We start from the raw sequence: 13,185 nt of genomic DNA, 5'->3' as shown, positions 1-13,185 counted from the left end.
ATATGAGGAAAATAAAGTTTTTTTTTAACATTACAGCATGTAAACATGTTCTAGTAGTAACACAAAATACAATTATTAACCTGAAAATGAGCACGATATGGGACCTTTAAATCTAATTTTGTATGTTCACAGAGTGGCCAGCTTCCTAAAATGAACATTTGGACATAATTAACAAATTAGACTGCTCATTTTGAGTAAGTGGAACAACGTTCACACATGTTCATTTTTGTCATTAGTAGATTATTTCCACTACATTTCATGTAGGCCTATATTATTTTGTGTTTATTGGATGTTTGTGTTGTGTAGCCTAGTTATAATCGTGCAAAATGACAGTAAAATGATTAATAAAAAAACAAATTAAAAGAATTTATGTGTTATGTTATTTATGTGTGTCTTTTTCCCCCCTGTATGTCAGATTAGTGTATTGCTTCAATATCTCAGTGAGGAAAATTATTATTCCTAAATAAAACAAGTCAGACTTTGACTTATTTTATTATAATTATTTATTATATTCTTATTTCTCTTTCAAAATATTATTTTTTTTTCTTATGGAGTCACGATTCAATTTGTTCCAGGTTGAAGCTGCCACAAGAGACAAGACAGGATACCGTAAAAATAAAAGCCCTCATTTAATACTTTTTGTATTAAACTGCTACAGTGCCACAAAAACAAGGTATTATAAGTTCTTGTGGTCTTCCCTCTTAAACCACTGCAGTTAGTATTTATGCAATTCATTGTTTATAGCGAATCATATTAATAACTTTTTAATAATTTATTTGCATCTTAATAATTATTGTTTTAGGTTTTTTTTAGTAGGGTACTTTGGCTCTTTTATATTTTCTTTTTCTGTGGCTGTATGATATTCCTTGTTTTTTATTCCCATGCAAAGCACTTTGAAATGCATTTGTATGGAAACAGGCTAAATAAACTTTCACAATTGTCTTAAATAAGCACTTGTCTGTTGTTTGGGGGGCTACAATTTAGTTAGTCTGGCCAAGAATGATCAACTACTGGACAATTGTGCCAATTATTAAGAATTAAATATAGCAGATATGATACTTTCCAAGCCTCCGTGGTTCAGCTGTTTTATCTTTTTGTATTAAAGGCATCTTGTTTAACATTTTTTGGCTATAAATATTGTATTCTCTTAAAGGGGACATATCTTGCTCATCTGTTTTAGCACATTTCAATGGAATTGCAACAGAATTGCGTTGCTAGGCAACAGTTTGGGTCCATGTTTACTTCCTGTCAATTGATGTAATTCACATAGACTGCAACAAGATATAAACTGGGACCCATTTAGAATTTTTTTGTTTAAAACTGTGTAAAGGCTCTAAATATTGTATATTTGTGACATCACAAATAGACAGAAATCCTGACGGCTTTTATCAAATGCAGAGTTTCTGAATACGGGCTGTGTGTATTTCCCTGTGGATTAAACGTTTCGATACTTTCACAGTATTTATATAGAACTTAAACATGCTTTATAGTACAAAAGCCATGAAAATGTCACTTTTACAATATGGGACCTTTAAAGGTTTAATTTGACAGAAAGTCAGAGAGATTCAGTTTTTTAATGTCCTCATAATTTTTTTGTGGTACTTTGGCTCATAAATCATTGAAATTCATTCACATTGAAATGTATCAGTGGTCTCAAGCTCTGTTTGCTTGATTCCACTTATGTTGTCCTCAATTCACAAACCTAGAGGAGGAAAATCTCAGATAATTTTATCACATTTTGTTTTAACTCGAGTTTTATTTTGAAGGTTTAGACCGGAAGTCACATTGTTACCTGTTACCTTGACTACCTGCACAGGTCCTGATCATGGTGATGGGGGTGTCTCCTCCTCACTAAAACTCATCACCAGGGATCCCTCATTATTATTACAGACTCAGTCAGACAGCTCCAGAGACACCGCCTCGCTCTGACTCTGGTAGCCGCACCATGTACACCGGGACGCGGACAGAGAACCGAGGAGACTCGGGGGTTCTGGATGCTGCAGCTCTGAGGCAGCAGAGGAGGCTGAAACAGGCCATCCAGTTCCTCCATCAGGACTCAGCTGACCTGCTGCCTCTGGATGGACTGAAGAAGCTCGGGACCTCCAAACAGGGGGTGAGCCTCCTAGAACAGGCCTCATATTATATAGTGACATAGTTATTAATATAGTCTATATTATGTTATACTATATTAGCCTAATACATTTCACCTTGTATATCTAATATATTCCATACTATACTATACTGTAGGCCACTATATTATACAATATTATGTTATGTTATACTCTTTTATTACATTATATTTCCATATACAGACAAACATGTATGATTACTTAATTTAAGATAATTTATATTTTTTACTTCTATTCTAGTTTAGTTTTATATACCTCTTATTATTATTATTATTTTACTTTTTTATTTATCTATTTATATTTATGTAATCTTATTTTATCTTACAGACACATGCTTGGGCTTATTATGCCTCAATCAAATTTCAGGTTTTATTACAGTAGGCTGAACTATTGCAAATTATGATGATGGGGAGTCACTGTTTTTACTATATTTTATTGATTTTATTATTTTAATTTTTTATGATTTTTTATTTATTTTATTCTTAAAAGGATGTTTCAATGAAGAGTGCAGCCTAATATTTGCAGTTATTTTATAGTAAAATAATTGATTGGAAATGCAATTCAATTGTATTTTTGACAAGATATTTCTTAAAACCTGTGAAAATTTAAATGAAGTTTGTCTCCCTTTTTGTTTGCTTGACTCCAGATGTTTCTAGAAATTATGTCTTGAATATATATATATATATATATATATATATATACATAGTAACACTCAAATTTTCTTTTTAGTTTATCTAGCCTAATTGTCAAAGGCAGCATTATTACATTATTATTATTATAATTATAATTATAATTATTATTCATTTATTTGTGTTTAAGCTCCAGGTCAACAGGGATGAGACGAGAACTTGGCCACATTTTCTAACTGTATTTGTTTTTATTTTTGTTTGTATTTATAGCAGCCGCATCATATTCTGCAGAAGCGCTGGCTGGAGGCCAAGGTGTCCCGGGGAAGGATGAACATGTGTGGAGTCACACCGAACAACGGAGGCGTCCTTCTGAGAAGTACTCATTTCAATTCACATGAAGATGAAGAAGAAGAAGAGGAGGAAGATTTCATCTATGTGCCCTGCAAGGTGAGTGATTACATACATATTAAAAATATTTAGATTACTTTGAACATATACTCCAATATAATGACTTCATCAGAATTAAAACCAGTAATGTGTTGCTGCTTTGTTTGCAGTGTTTAGGACGGGAGGTGAATGTGCTGATTGACACCGGCTGCAAACTGAACCTGATGTCTTCACTAACTGTGGAGCGATCAGGGTGAGAAAAGCTCATTATCTGTCCATTTGATGTACATTTGGTCACTAACAGGCTACTGAATGAGTCATTTCTTTTTGTTTCTCTCAAAGTTTGAAGGATCTGGTTGAGGAGAACAAAATGGAGACGGATGGTTTTCCATTTCAGAGGAAGCTCTGCATCGATGGACACATCAGAGAACTTAGCCTGACCATCGGGCAGCTCAGAGTAATGTGCTCCTTTGCCATAGTAGGTAAGGAAGATGAATAAGATTAAACAAAGCACTGATTTTTGTGACTATAACCAGTGATTTTAAGACATTTTTTATAATATTATTGTCCACCAATTACATTTATTTGTTTGCAGAAAGTAACAGACCACTGATGTCCCTGGGCAACAAGACATTAAAGTCACTCAAGGTGAGCATGGCAATTATTTTAGAGACTTCATATTTTACATATAAAATTATGTTTTGATTTCATATCTTGTCCAAAATTAGTGGTCTTGCTGTGCCGACCCCAACATTTTCCTCTAGGCAGATACTTGTCAGGAATAGGGCTAAAATATAAATTATTTGTATTATCAATGAATCTGCCAATTATTATTATTATTATTAATAATAATAATAAAAATAATCATAATCATAATAAAATAATACAAAACATTATTAAATCAATAAATCCATAAATTAATAAATTAACAAATTAATTGATAATTGAAATATATTCAATTCAATTTACACTTAAGACAAAGAAAAGTAACATATGCGACTGAAAAGCTGAACTGGGGAAATGTTAGGCATATTGCAGTTAATTAGTTATTAAATAAGTTAACAATTTATTTTCAATTAATTTACAATAGTTACCGGAGTGACAATAAACACCTTGAATCTTAAATCATCTACTTCCCAACGGCTACTGTTCAGACTCCATCAATCATCCAATCACAGTAGGAACACTTAAAGATCATCAGCAACATAGCGACGTAAATAATTAGGATACACGGCTAAGAGTTCATAGACTTACTAATAGACAAAATTACTTTGCTATTCTTAAATCTTTACCACTAGTGGGGCAAAATAAGTACAAATGTGGTTTCTACCTGCATGTAAATGTGTGATGTGTTGGTATATCATGCTTCTTATTTTTTTGCAGTGTGTAATTGACACTGAGAAGCAGATGTTGGTGTTTGGGACTACCGTGAGGGAACAACTTCAGTTTGCCAAAAAGCCATTCAATGAAAGGTAAGATTTTAGTACCATTAACAGAGTGTATACTGAGAGTTCTGAAAGTCCTCTTTTAGGTATAATTGTACTTCATATACGCGGACCCTCAGTTCCACACTATCACTCTTTTGTGTAGAATGATTATAACATAAATACTATATCATTAATTGTTAACAAGTGGGATAAAGTGCATATTGTTCCACAAAACTCTTTCCATGGTGCAAATATTGTGTGGCCAAATTTGTTTTGTGGACAAACTGTTGTGGCAGTTGTGCATTTCAGGCTGTCATTGAACAAATTGAACTGTTAATCCACAAAAATGCTGCAAACCAGTGCAAAAGGTTATCACACTAAATGCACTCGCAATCACAAAATACTACTTAAAAATAGCATCTGAGATTTGTTTGTATATTGAAATGTTCCAGCAAAACACATTTATTTTCATTGTTGATTAATCTGTTGATTATTTTCTCGATTAATCGATTAGTTGTTTTCTCAAAAAAATGTCAGAAAATGGTGAAAAATGTCGATCAGTGTTTCCCAAAGCCCAAGATGATGTCCTCAAATGTCTTGTTTTGTCCACAACTGAAAGATATTCAGTTTACTGTCATAGAGGAGTAAAGAAACCAGGAAATATTCAGATTTAAGAAGCTGGAATCAGAAGGTTTTGACTGAAAATATTACTCAAACCGATGAATGGATTATCGAAATACTTGGCAATTAATTTAATAGTTGACACTAATCGATTAATCGTTGCAATTCTAATTTATTTGAATCAGTATGTGTAAAACATTCATTTGACGTTTTTGGACAATGGACACTCACTAAGTCCTTTCTGCTTCTTCTTCTCTTCTTTTTGCACAACAGATCTTCTGTCTTCAGAATGCTGTAACAACAACAACAACAACAACACACAGTGACCAAAAGCAATACAAATATTTACTCTTAAAACTAGAGGCCTCGTTGGGGAACTTCAGATTTCTCACCTCATTAATTCTCACTTTCTCTCTGCCTGTGTGTTTGCTGCATCCATGAGTCAGATAATCCGCTCTGACTTCACGCATCTTTACAGAAAGGCAGCGGTTTACACAGCAGCTGCTCCCACAAACAGCTCCTCGCTGCATGAATAGCATTCTTAGATGATCATGTTTTAGCGGTCACTGCAGTAGAGCGTATTGTGCAGCTAGAAAACAAATGATTTACAGAACTTGTAGCGCTGTAGACTTTAAGATTCTGATAGAATTGTGATTTATAGCTCTTGTATCTCATAAATTAAGCATCATTCTGCCAGACATACAGTAGTATTATAGCTGGAAATCAATCCAGGAGAACAAAGGTTGGTATTTCCTGTCAAGTGTAGCTGATAAACTTAGCACAATCTATTGCATACGACTGTTTATCTACTGTATTTTATAAATGTATTTTCTAGTCCAGAAAGGTGTATTTGCATTGAGGTCACTGCCTTTTAATGTTTACAAAATTATACTGACACTTGTGATTTGTTTTATCACACGACTGTAGCAAAGTGCAGCACTGAATATCAAATAAAATCACAAATGATCTGAGTTTTTGCATCAGTTTTCACAGGAAGTTGAGCACTTTTGGAAAATCTTAAATAACTTGGCCTTATTTTATCTGAGAGCTATTTATGAAACTGGGCCAGCCAAAGGTAGCCTGACATAATTATCACTGTTAATAAGATGTAAAACAGAACAGCACCAGCAGAGATAATTTCTCACCCCTGCTTGTTCAAGAAGGGATGGAGAGCAGCTTTAGTTGCTCAGCTGACCTCTGACGGCACCATAGTAACTGTAACATGACAGCAGTGTTTGGTAACGCTCCCCGGTCAGCCCGGGCGAGAAGAAGACTGACTCTCTGGGTCTTTAATGTGTCTCCATGGAAACCAACATCAACAGTGAGGCGAGGTTGTCGTCTGCAGCTGACTGAAAACAACATAAAAACTGAAGGTAATGTACCCAATCAGTTTATCTGCGTATTAACTTTCAGAGCAAAGACAAAGGGAGGATACGTTCTAAACAGTGGTGGAAGAAGTACTCATATCTTTTACTTAAGTAAAAGTAGTAATACCGTTCTGTAACAATACGTAAAAGTTCTACATTCAAGTTTTCACTTAAGAAAAAGTACAAAAGTATTAACAGCAAAATTTACTTAAAGTATTAAACTAAAAGTAGCCCACTTGTTGGGCAGAATGGTCCTTTTCAGATAGTTGTATTATTACTAGGGCTGTCAATCGATTCACATATTTAATCGTGATTAATCGCATGATCGCAAACTGCATGTGATTATCATAAAGTGGGCATGTCTGTAAAGGGGAGACTCGTGGGTACCCATAGAACCCATTTTCATTCACATATCTTGAGGTCAGAGGTCAAGGGACCCCTTTGAAAATGGCCATGAGAGTTTTTCCTCGCCAACATTTAGCGTAAGTTTGGAGCATTATTTAACTTCCTTTGTGACAAGCTAGTATGACATGGTTGGTACCAATGGATTCTTTAGGTTTTTCTAGTTTCATATGATATTATTATCTTCTCCTATAATGCACACCTTGCAATTATGTACAGCCCTTAATATTAAATCCTATACTGGGTCCTGTTTTCTCATGCTGTAAAAGTATTTTGTAGAAGTGAACCGCCATATGTTTTTGCATATTAGATGTTTGAATCTTGCATGTACAGAGCACTTTCATGGTTTAAATTGTATACATAGTGCGGAAAAAACAAACTATAAATGACCACATTTTTTTAGACTCATTGTTTTCAGCAACTTATCGTTGTTTTATTTTCCCTGTCTCTCTTTTTTTTTGCATTTTTTTTCCTGTTACCTTCAATTATTAAATTATGCAAAAGAAACATGAAAATAAAATAAAATTGTGTGATTTCCTGTAGGGCTGCTCCCTCTTAGTCGACTAATCGGTCGTTTTGGTCTTGGTCAACTAAGATTTCTTCAGTCGATTAGTAATTTTTTATGCTTTTTTTTCATACTGGATCATTTATTTCTGAGAAACTTATGAGCACATCTCTGGTAAACACAAGATTTAAAGTGGTGCTTTTATGTGATTCTTTGTGGAGAAACTACAGATAACTTACATAACTTACAGATCTGTCGACTATATCAACTAATCGATCGAGTGTTAGTCGACTAAGTCTTTCTTTGGTCGAGGACAGTCCTAACTTCCTGACATTACTGCAGTACAGGGATGACGTCCAGGCAGACGGCGGCCTCTGAGGCTGCACTGGTTCCTCCGTTTCTGGGCAAACAGAGATGCAACGTCACTTTTGTCGTGGACAGTTCAGAGAGCATGAGAGCTGCTCTGGGGTCAGTGAAACGCCTGCTGATCCAGACCCTGCTGACAAAGGCTTCACTCAGGGACTCTCTCTTCAACATCATGACGTTCTCAGGCAAGGTGAGGTGGGACTGACGGCTCATTACAACACCAACATCAGAGTTACTGAAACTCAGAAAGGCTCTTAGAAGAATATTTACTCTTCTTCCTTTGCAGTTGGCCTGCTGGTCCCACCACATGCTGCCCTGTGCTCCTGACACAGTGTACATGGCTCTGTCCTGGATCCACTCCATCAGCTGCAGCCCCGGCAGGGACCTCCTGGCCGCCCTGAGTGTGGCCCTCACCGACCCCGCCTGTCACGCCATCCACCTGCTCTGCACGGACCTCCCCGACCAGCCGGAGGCCGTGCTGGCAGCCCTGCCCGCTCTGGCAGGCGGGAGGCCTGTGAACGTCTTCTACCTGCAGGACTCAGGAGGTCAGCTGGACAGCAACACCAGAGACTACCTGCAGTGTTTGACCCACGCCACAAGAGGGAGCTGTTATGTGATTCCAGTTGGTTTGGATGGCGTGCTGAAGAAGGTACGGCTGAATTTACCAGATAAAGACAGTACTGGTAAAAAAGGTGGATTGTTTAAATATTGAAACACTTCATTGAACACCAAGACATGATATTCCCTCTTTTTTGACCCTCTAATCCCTCTCAGAAAGGTATAAAGCACAAGTTCAAATCCAGATTTGTACCCTTGGAGCTAAAAGAGAAAATCTTAAATTAGGTGCCGCAAAAATACAAACGCTTTCAGCAACATAATTAGGTTTGAGCGCTGCGAGAATCTACACTAGTTTATAGATGCTAACAACCGTTTTATTATTTTCTTTAAAGCAGAGTTGTTTTGTTTTGCAGCCAAGGAAAAAATGGAGAATACACCAGGGACCCTCATGTCTGTCCTTTACAGTAAAGGTTTACACCATTAACACATTGCTGTGACTGTGTGTTTCCCTGCATGTTGTCAGGTGGTTCCTCTGTATGTGGTGGAGAATCAATCATCAGCAGCAACAATCTCTCCAGTTAAGTTTTGCTGTCCGTCCACTTCAGTCTTAATCCCGCACAACGCGTCATCACCTCTGCTCAGGTTGGTTTCCATGGTTACACAGTTTTTTTTTTAACAATGTGTTGCTCAGGTAACTTCTTTTTTTGATTTGTAAATAACAAATGTCTTACAAAAAAGCCTCCAGATGTCACTCTAGTGTATGTATTTTGTGTCCACATCATTTTCCTACACACTGATTCACCTGGGGCTCTAACATGTCAGCTGCTCTTTAAGATACTGTAAGGTGCTCTGGATAAAATGACATACCTGTATTGTGTTTCTTGGCTTCCTGTGCTCACCCAGGTGCAGTCTGGGTAATCCATGCATGCTGTCCAATCAAACCATGGGCGGTCCAGAGTTCTTCCCAGGATGCCGAGTGCTGGCCAGGAGGGAGGTGGATGGCCTCTACTACCTGGGAACTGTAATACAGCAAGTACAGGTGAGAAGACACTGCATGATTACATATGTGATCATATTACAGGCAGATATTTGGACAGTACAGTGAGTTTAAAATGAAACAATGACCATGAGGTTTATTAGAAGTGCTGACTTTAAACTTTAAGGGTATTTAGATCCTCGGTAGGTCAAATATCGAACAAAATATAGACTTTTTATTTTTACAGTGACCCAATTTTAGGACAACACAACACTGACAATCCTACAGACAAAGCAAACAAGAGGAGTATAATGGGTGTCATTCATCTGATGAAGTGTTTTACTTGCTGAAGATCAAACTGAAGGCAGAAAGCCTGGCAGAGCATCCCCAGGGGAGATTCATGTGGTAGTGAAATGTTTACTGATGTCTGTGGGTCGGTGGCGTACGTTACCGCAAAGGATTTGACACCAAAAATATTCATCATAATGACTTAATTTAAGTCCGTTTTAACTTGTCCAAGTACTCTCTGTTTCCTAAAGTCATCACTTCAATTATTCAATTTCAAATCCTGGAGTAAACTCACAAAATGTGTCCAAGACTACATATTCTGACTAGTAAAGGAGACGCTGTGTATGTTGACATCTTCTTCCCGTGTGTCCATAAACTCAGGGTCGTGGAGGAGTTTGGGTTGTCGAGTTCGACCATCCAGGAGGTGCTGTCGGTTTGGGTGTCGTCTCCTCCCAGAGGCAGCTGGTTTGCTCTCTCGACATGGTGAACCACACCAGAGCTCACACACACTTTCGCCTGGTACCTGGTGATGCTGTGCTGTCGCCATGGGAACCAGATCTGAGAAGATACGGGCCGGGGAGAGTGATGGTCGCCGCCGAACGCAGAGATGGTTTTGGAGGTATGGAGTTAAATAGCGTTTGGGTTTATATTTTTACAGCCGGATTCAGTGGTGTGGAAGTTCAGGATTTGTCTGATCTGATGTGAAATTCCAGTGAGAAAGAAAGTTTTTTATTTAATGAATGAATGTGCCTCTGCGGGTATTTACCCTCTCTACTACAATTTATTGCTTACTTAGAAAATGTGGAGAAATATATTAATAGGTTCAATAGATACAGAATATTACATGATATATTAAAAATGTTCATCTACATTTGAATGTAGCTAACATATTACTATTTATTAGTTCTTTTTTAGTCTCTTATTTTTTTTGTTGTCTTACTTTTATATTTCACATCACTTTATTTGCATTTCCTTTTGGTTTCACATTTTTCCTTATTACTTTTAATATTAAACATTTTAATTGTTACATGACACTCTTCTTTAATGTATCTCTACATTTTAATGTACTTATTCAACTATAAATTTGTTTATTTATTTGTTATTTTCTGTCTTATTTTCATATTGCTCATCTCACTTTAATTGCATTTCCTTTTGGTTTCACATATTTCCTTATTACTTTTAATTAATTTTAATTGTTACATGAAACAATTTTTTAAAATGTATATCCACATTGTAATGTACTTATTGAAGTATTAACCAGTTTTTTTGTTATTTTTTGTGTTATTTTTATATTTCTCAACTTACTTTAATTGCATTTCCTGATGGGTTCACATTTTTCCTTATTACTTTTATTAAACTTAATTTTAATTGTTCTACATATAAGAAGACAATGTTTTCTTATTATTATAAATAGATTAATATTTGCACAAATTTGCACTGAATTAATGCCTCTCCCTGTCAGTAAATCCCTCTTGCTCAACTTTGCAGTTGATGGAGTTACGAGCGTCCGGGTGCTGATGTGGAACCGCTCTGTGATTCTGGTTCCCAGCAGCCTGGTTTGGCCCATTTCAGCTCCTCAACATGACAGAATAGTCCGGGAGCTCCAAACACCGACATCAGCCTCCAGTCGTTGCTGCAGCTGGCTTTGTGCTCGCAGCTCCTCCTGCTCTCCCCAGATGTTCCGCACCGACTGCTGTCCGTCTTCATCGCGCTGCTGCTCAGCCTCAAACTTATTTCCACCCAGCTACAGGTCCAGCTTCGGGAGAATGGATGGAGTAGAAAGGGCAGAGCTGGACAAACATCTGGACCTCAAATATACAGATGTGAGAAGGAGTGACCCCGAGGTGCCCTCCTCCTCCTCCTCCTCCTCCTCTTCATCTCTCTCTGAGGATGAGAGCAAAGCAGTGATGCTGAGGAGTGATCAACAGCGTCCTCCCTGGAGATACTGGAGACAAACTGGTCCAGAGCCACAACACAGACAGCCAGGTAGGAAACACAGACGACGACTAAACTGATGCTTTCCTTTAAGATTCCTACAAAAATACATGCAAACACTCAAAGCTGTGATGCATACATAGTAACATAATGCAATCAAATTCAATTTGCATGGGGATGTTGCTCTGTCAATAGTTTAGCTGTGGTTTAAGGATTAAGACAAGTTTAAACCTGATCACTTAAACTCCATTACTGCGTTCTTGAGAAGCTGCGGTTTAAACTGCGCCTGTGGTTTGGTCTGAACCCTTTTACTGTGTCCTGTAGAAATCACCTAAAGTCTTGTAGAGAAGGTTCAACTTTAAACCTGTTGCTGGTTTGACTAAGGTTTAAGGTCATAAAGTTGAGTATAAGGACAGTTCAGATAATTTTTTCTAAAATTTCAAATCTTTTACTATGTATGTTCTTTCGAAAGCAACACTAGAATTAAGTCAAAGTTATATAAGTGTGTAATTACAATCAAAGGTGCCAGCTCAATGATTTTCTAATGCCAGAAGCAGGGTTACTGATCATCTAATCTGCATTTATATGCAGAATCTGTAGGCAACGGGACAAGATTTTGGTACTGGAAGCTTTATGGTTCCCTTTTTTGTAGTCCGAGTAGTATTGATCAATCATGTTTGAGCGGGCTTTGGCTGAATGCGGGAAAACAGTCCGCATGGAGAGCACAAGAGATGTAAAAATTAGCTTGAAAACTTGCTACTTGTGAATCGAGTCGTATACGTTGTCTCTCAACTCTAACTCCAGTCTTGCATCTCAAGTTGCTAATCGGACGGTAAACAATGAGCAGCACATTTACAAATAAGTCTTGGCCCGGATATCCGCTGGCTACACTGGAACCCAAGAAATATGAGAAGCGTCTGGATGCAATCTTGCAGACTCGCTGCCGTCGACCTATCCTAACCTCATCCATTCAAGGTCAATGCCTAACCTTAACCATCTCGCCAGAGTTTTGCCTTCTAGACACAACATATCCACTTCACTACACGACACCCCTGACATCTATTCCTAATGTTTTCATATCTGGTCATGCTGATAAATTTCTGTATTGATCTGCAGGGAGTTCGGTACCGAGGAGGACATCGCAATCTGTGAGGTTCAGCTTCCCTGTTCCTCAGATCAGTGCCTCGCCCAATCACAGCTCTCTGTTTCAGTCACTTCCTGGTGCTAAAGGAAGAAGAGCGAACATCAGAGATGTTTTTGGAACCACCAGCTTCAAACCTCGACCACCAGCGGGACTGCGGCCTTTCTCTGGCAACAATGCTACTACTGTTTACACATAATATGTCAGTGTGCCAATGAAACCTCAACATTAACAAGAAATTGATAAAAAAAACAACACTTTATTTATATACACTCTTGCGGCATAAGTGCAGGTAAAAATATTGTAAAGCGGATTACATGATGTTCTAGGACACATGATTTGCATAATAAAATATAATATAAATATGGCTTCTCAATGTGGTGCAAATAAAACATTTTGATAGCAGAATAAAATGTAAACTCTTAAAGCAGAAATCAGTGTAAAAACAGGCAAT

The 13,185-nt window shown here is 37.4% G+C and overlaps 2 protein-coding genes across 2 annotated transcripts; both read left to right on the top strand.

Annotated features, from left to right (window-relative positions):
- Positions 1-1,797: 1,797 nt before the first annotated feature.
- Positions 1,798-6,164, top strand: LOC119486442 (nuclear receptor-interacting protein 3-like). Its single transcript, XM_037766559.1, has 7 exons — positions 1,798-2,113; positions 3,029-3,205; positions 3,316-3,398; positions 3,488-3,627; positions 3,741-3,793; positions 4,529-4,617; positions 5,467-6,164. Exons 1-7 carry the CDS (start codon positions 1,946-1,948, stop codon positions 5,489-5,491), a joined length of 735 nt encoding a protein of 244 aa, XP_037622487.1. The 5' UTR covers positions 1,798-1,945; the 3' UTR covers positions 5,492-6,164.
- A 139-nt stretch (positions 6,165-6,303) lies between these two features.
- On the top strand, positions 6,304-13,122 carry c4h11orf16 (chromosome 4 C11orf16 homolog). The gene is made up of 8 exons (XM_037766545.1): positions 6,304-6,566; positions 7,810-8,023; positions 8,120-8,482; positions 8,915-9,033; positions 9,295-9,430; positions 10,037-10,274; positions 11,144-11,641; positions 12,707-13,122. The coding sequence occupies exons 2-8, from the start codon at positions 7,817-7,819 to the stop codon at positions 12,928-12,930; spliced, it is 1,785 nt and encodes a 594-aa protein (XP_037622473.1). The 5' UTR covers positions 6,304-6,566; positions 7,810-7,816; the 3' UTR covers positions 12,931-13,122.
- The last annotated feature ends 63 nt before the right edge of the window (positions 13,123-13,185 follow it).

The sequence above is a fragment of the Sebastes umbrosus genome, chromosome 4 (genome assembly GCF_015220745.1).
Source record: "Sebastes umbrosus isolate fSebUmb1 chromosome 4, fSebUmb1.pri, whole genome shotgun sequence".
NCBI classification, from domain to species: domain Eukaryota; kingdom Metazoa; phylum Chordata; class Actinopteri; order Perciformes; family Sebastidae; genus Sebastes; species Sebastes umbrosus.
Note: the sequence above shows the minus strand (reverse complement) of the source record. Positions and strands in the feature narration are given on the sequence as shown.

Coding starts and splice junctions, on each gene's coding strand:
- LOC119486442 (XM_037766559.1), top strand. CDS start 1,946: ATGTACACCGGGACGCGGACAGAGAACCGAGGAGACTCGGGGGTTCTG. Junction 2,114..3,028: donor TCGGGACCTCCAAACAGGGG/GTGAGCCTCCTA, acceptor TTGTATTTATAG/CAGCCGCATCATATTCTGCA. Junction 3,399..3,487: donor CTAACTGTGGAGCGATCAGG/GTGAGAAAAGCT, acceptor TTTCTCTCAAAG/TTTGAAGGATCTGGTTGAGG.
- c4h11orf16 (XM_037766545.1), top strand. CDS start 7,817: ATGACGTCCAGGCAGACGGCGGCCTCTGAGGCTGCACTGGTTCCTCCG. Junction 8,024..8,119: donor TCATGACGTTCTCAGGCAAG/GTGAGGTGGGAC, acceptor CTTCCTTTGCAG/TTGGCCTGCTGGTCCCACCA. Junction 10,275..11,143: donor ACGCAGAGATGGTTTTGGAG/GTATGGAGTTAA, acceptor TCAACTTTGCAG/TTGATGGAGTTACGAGCGTC.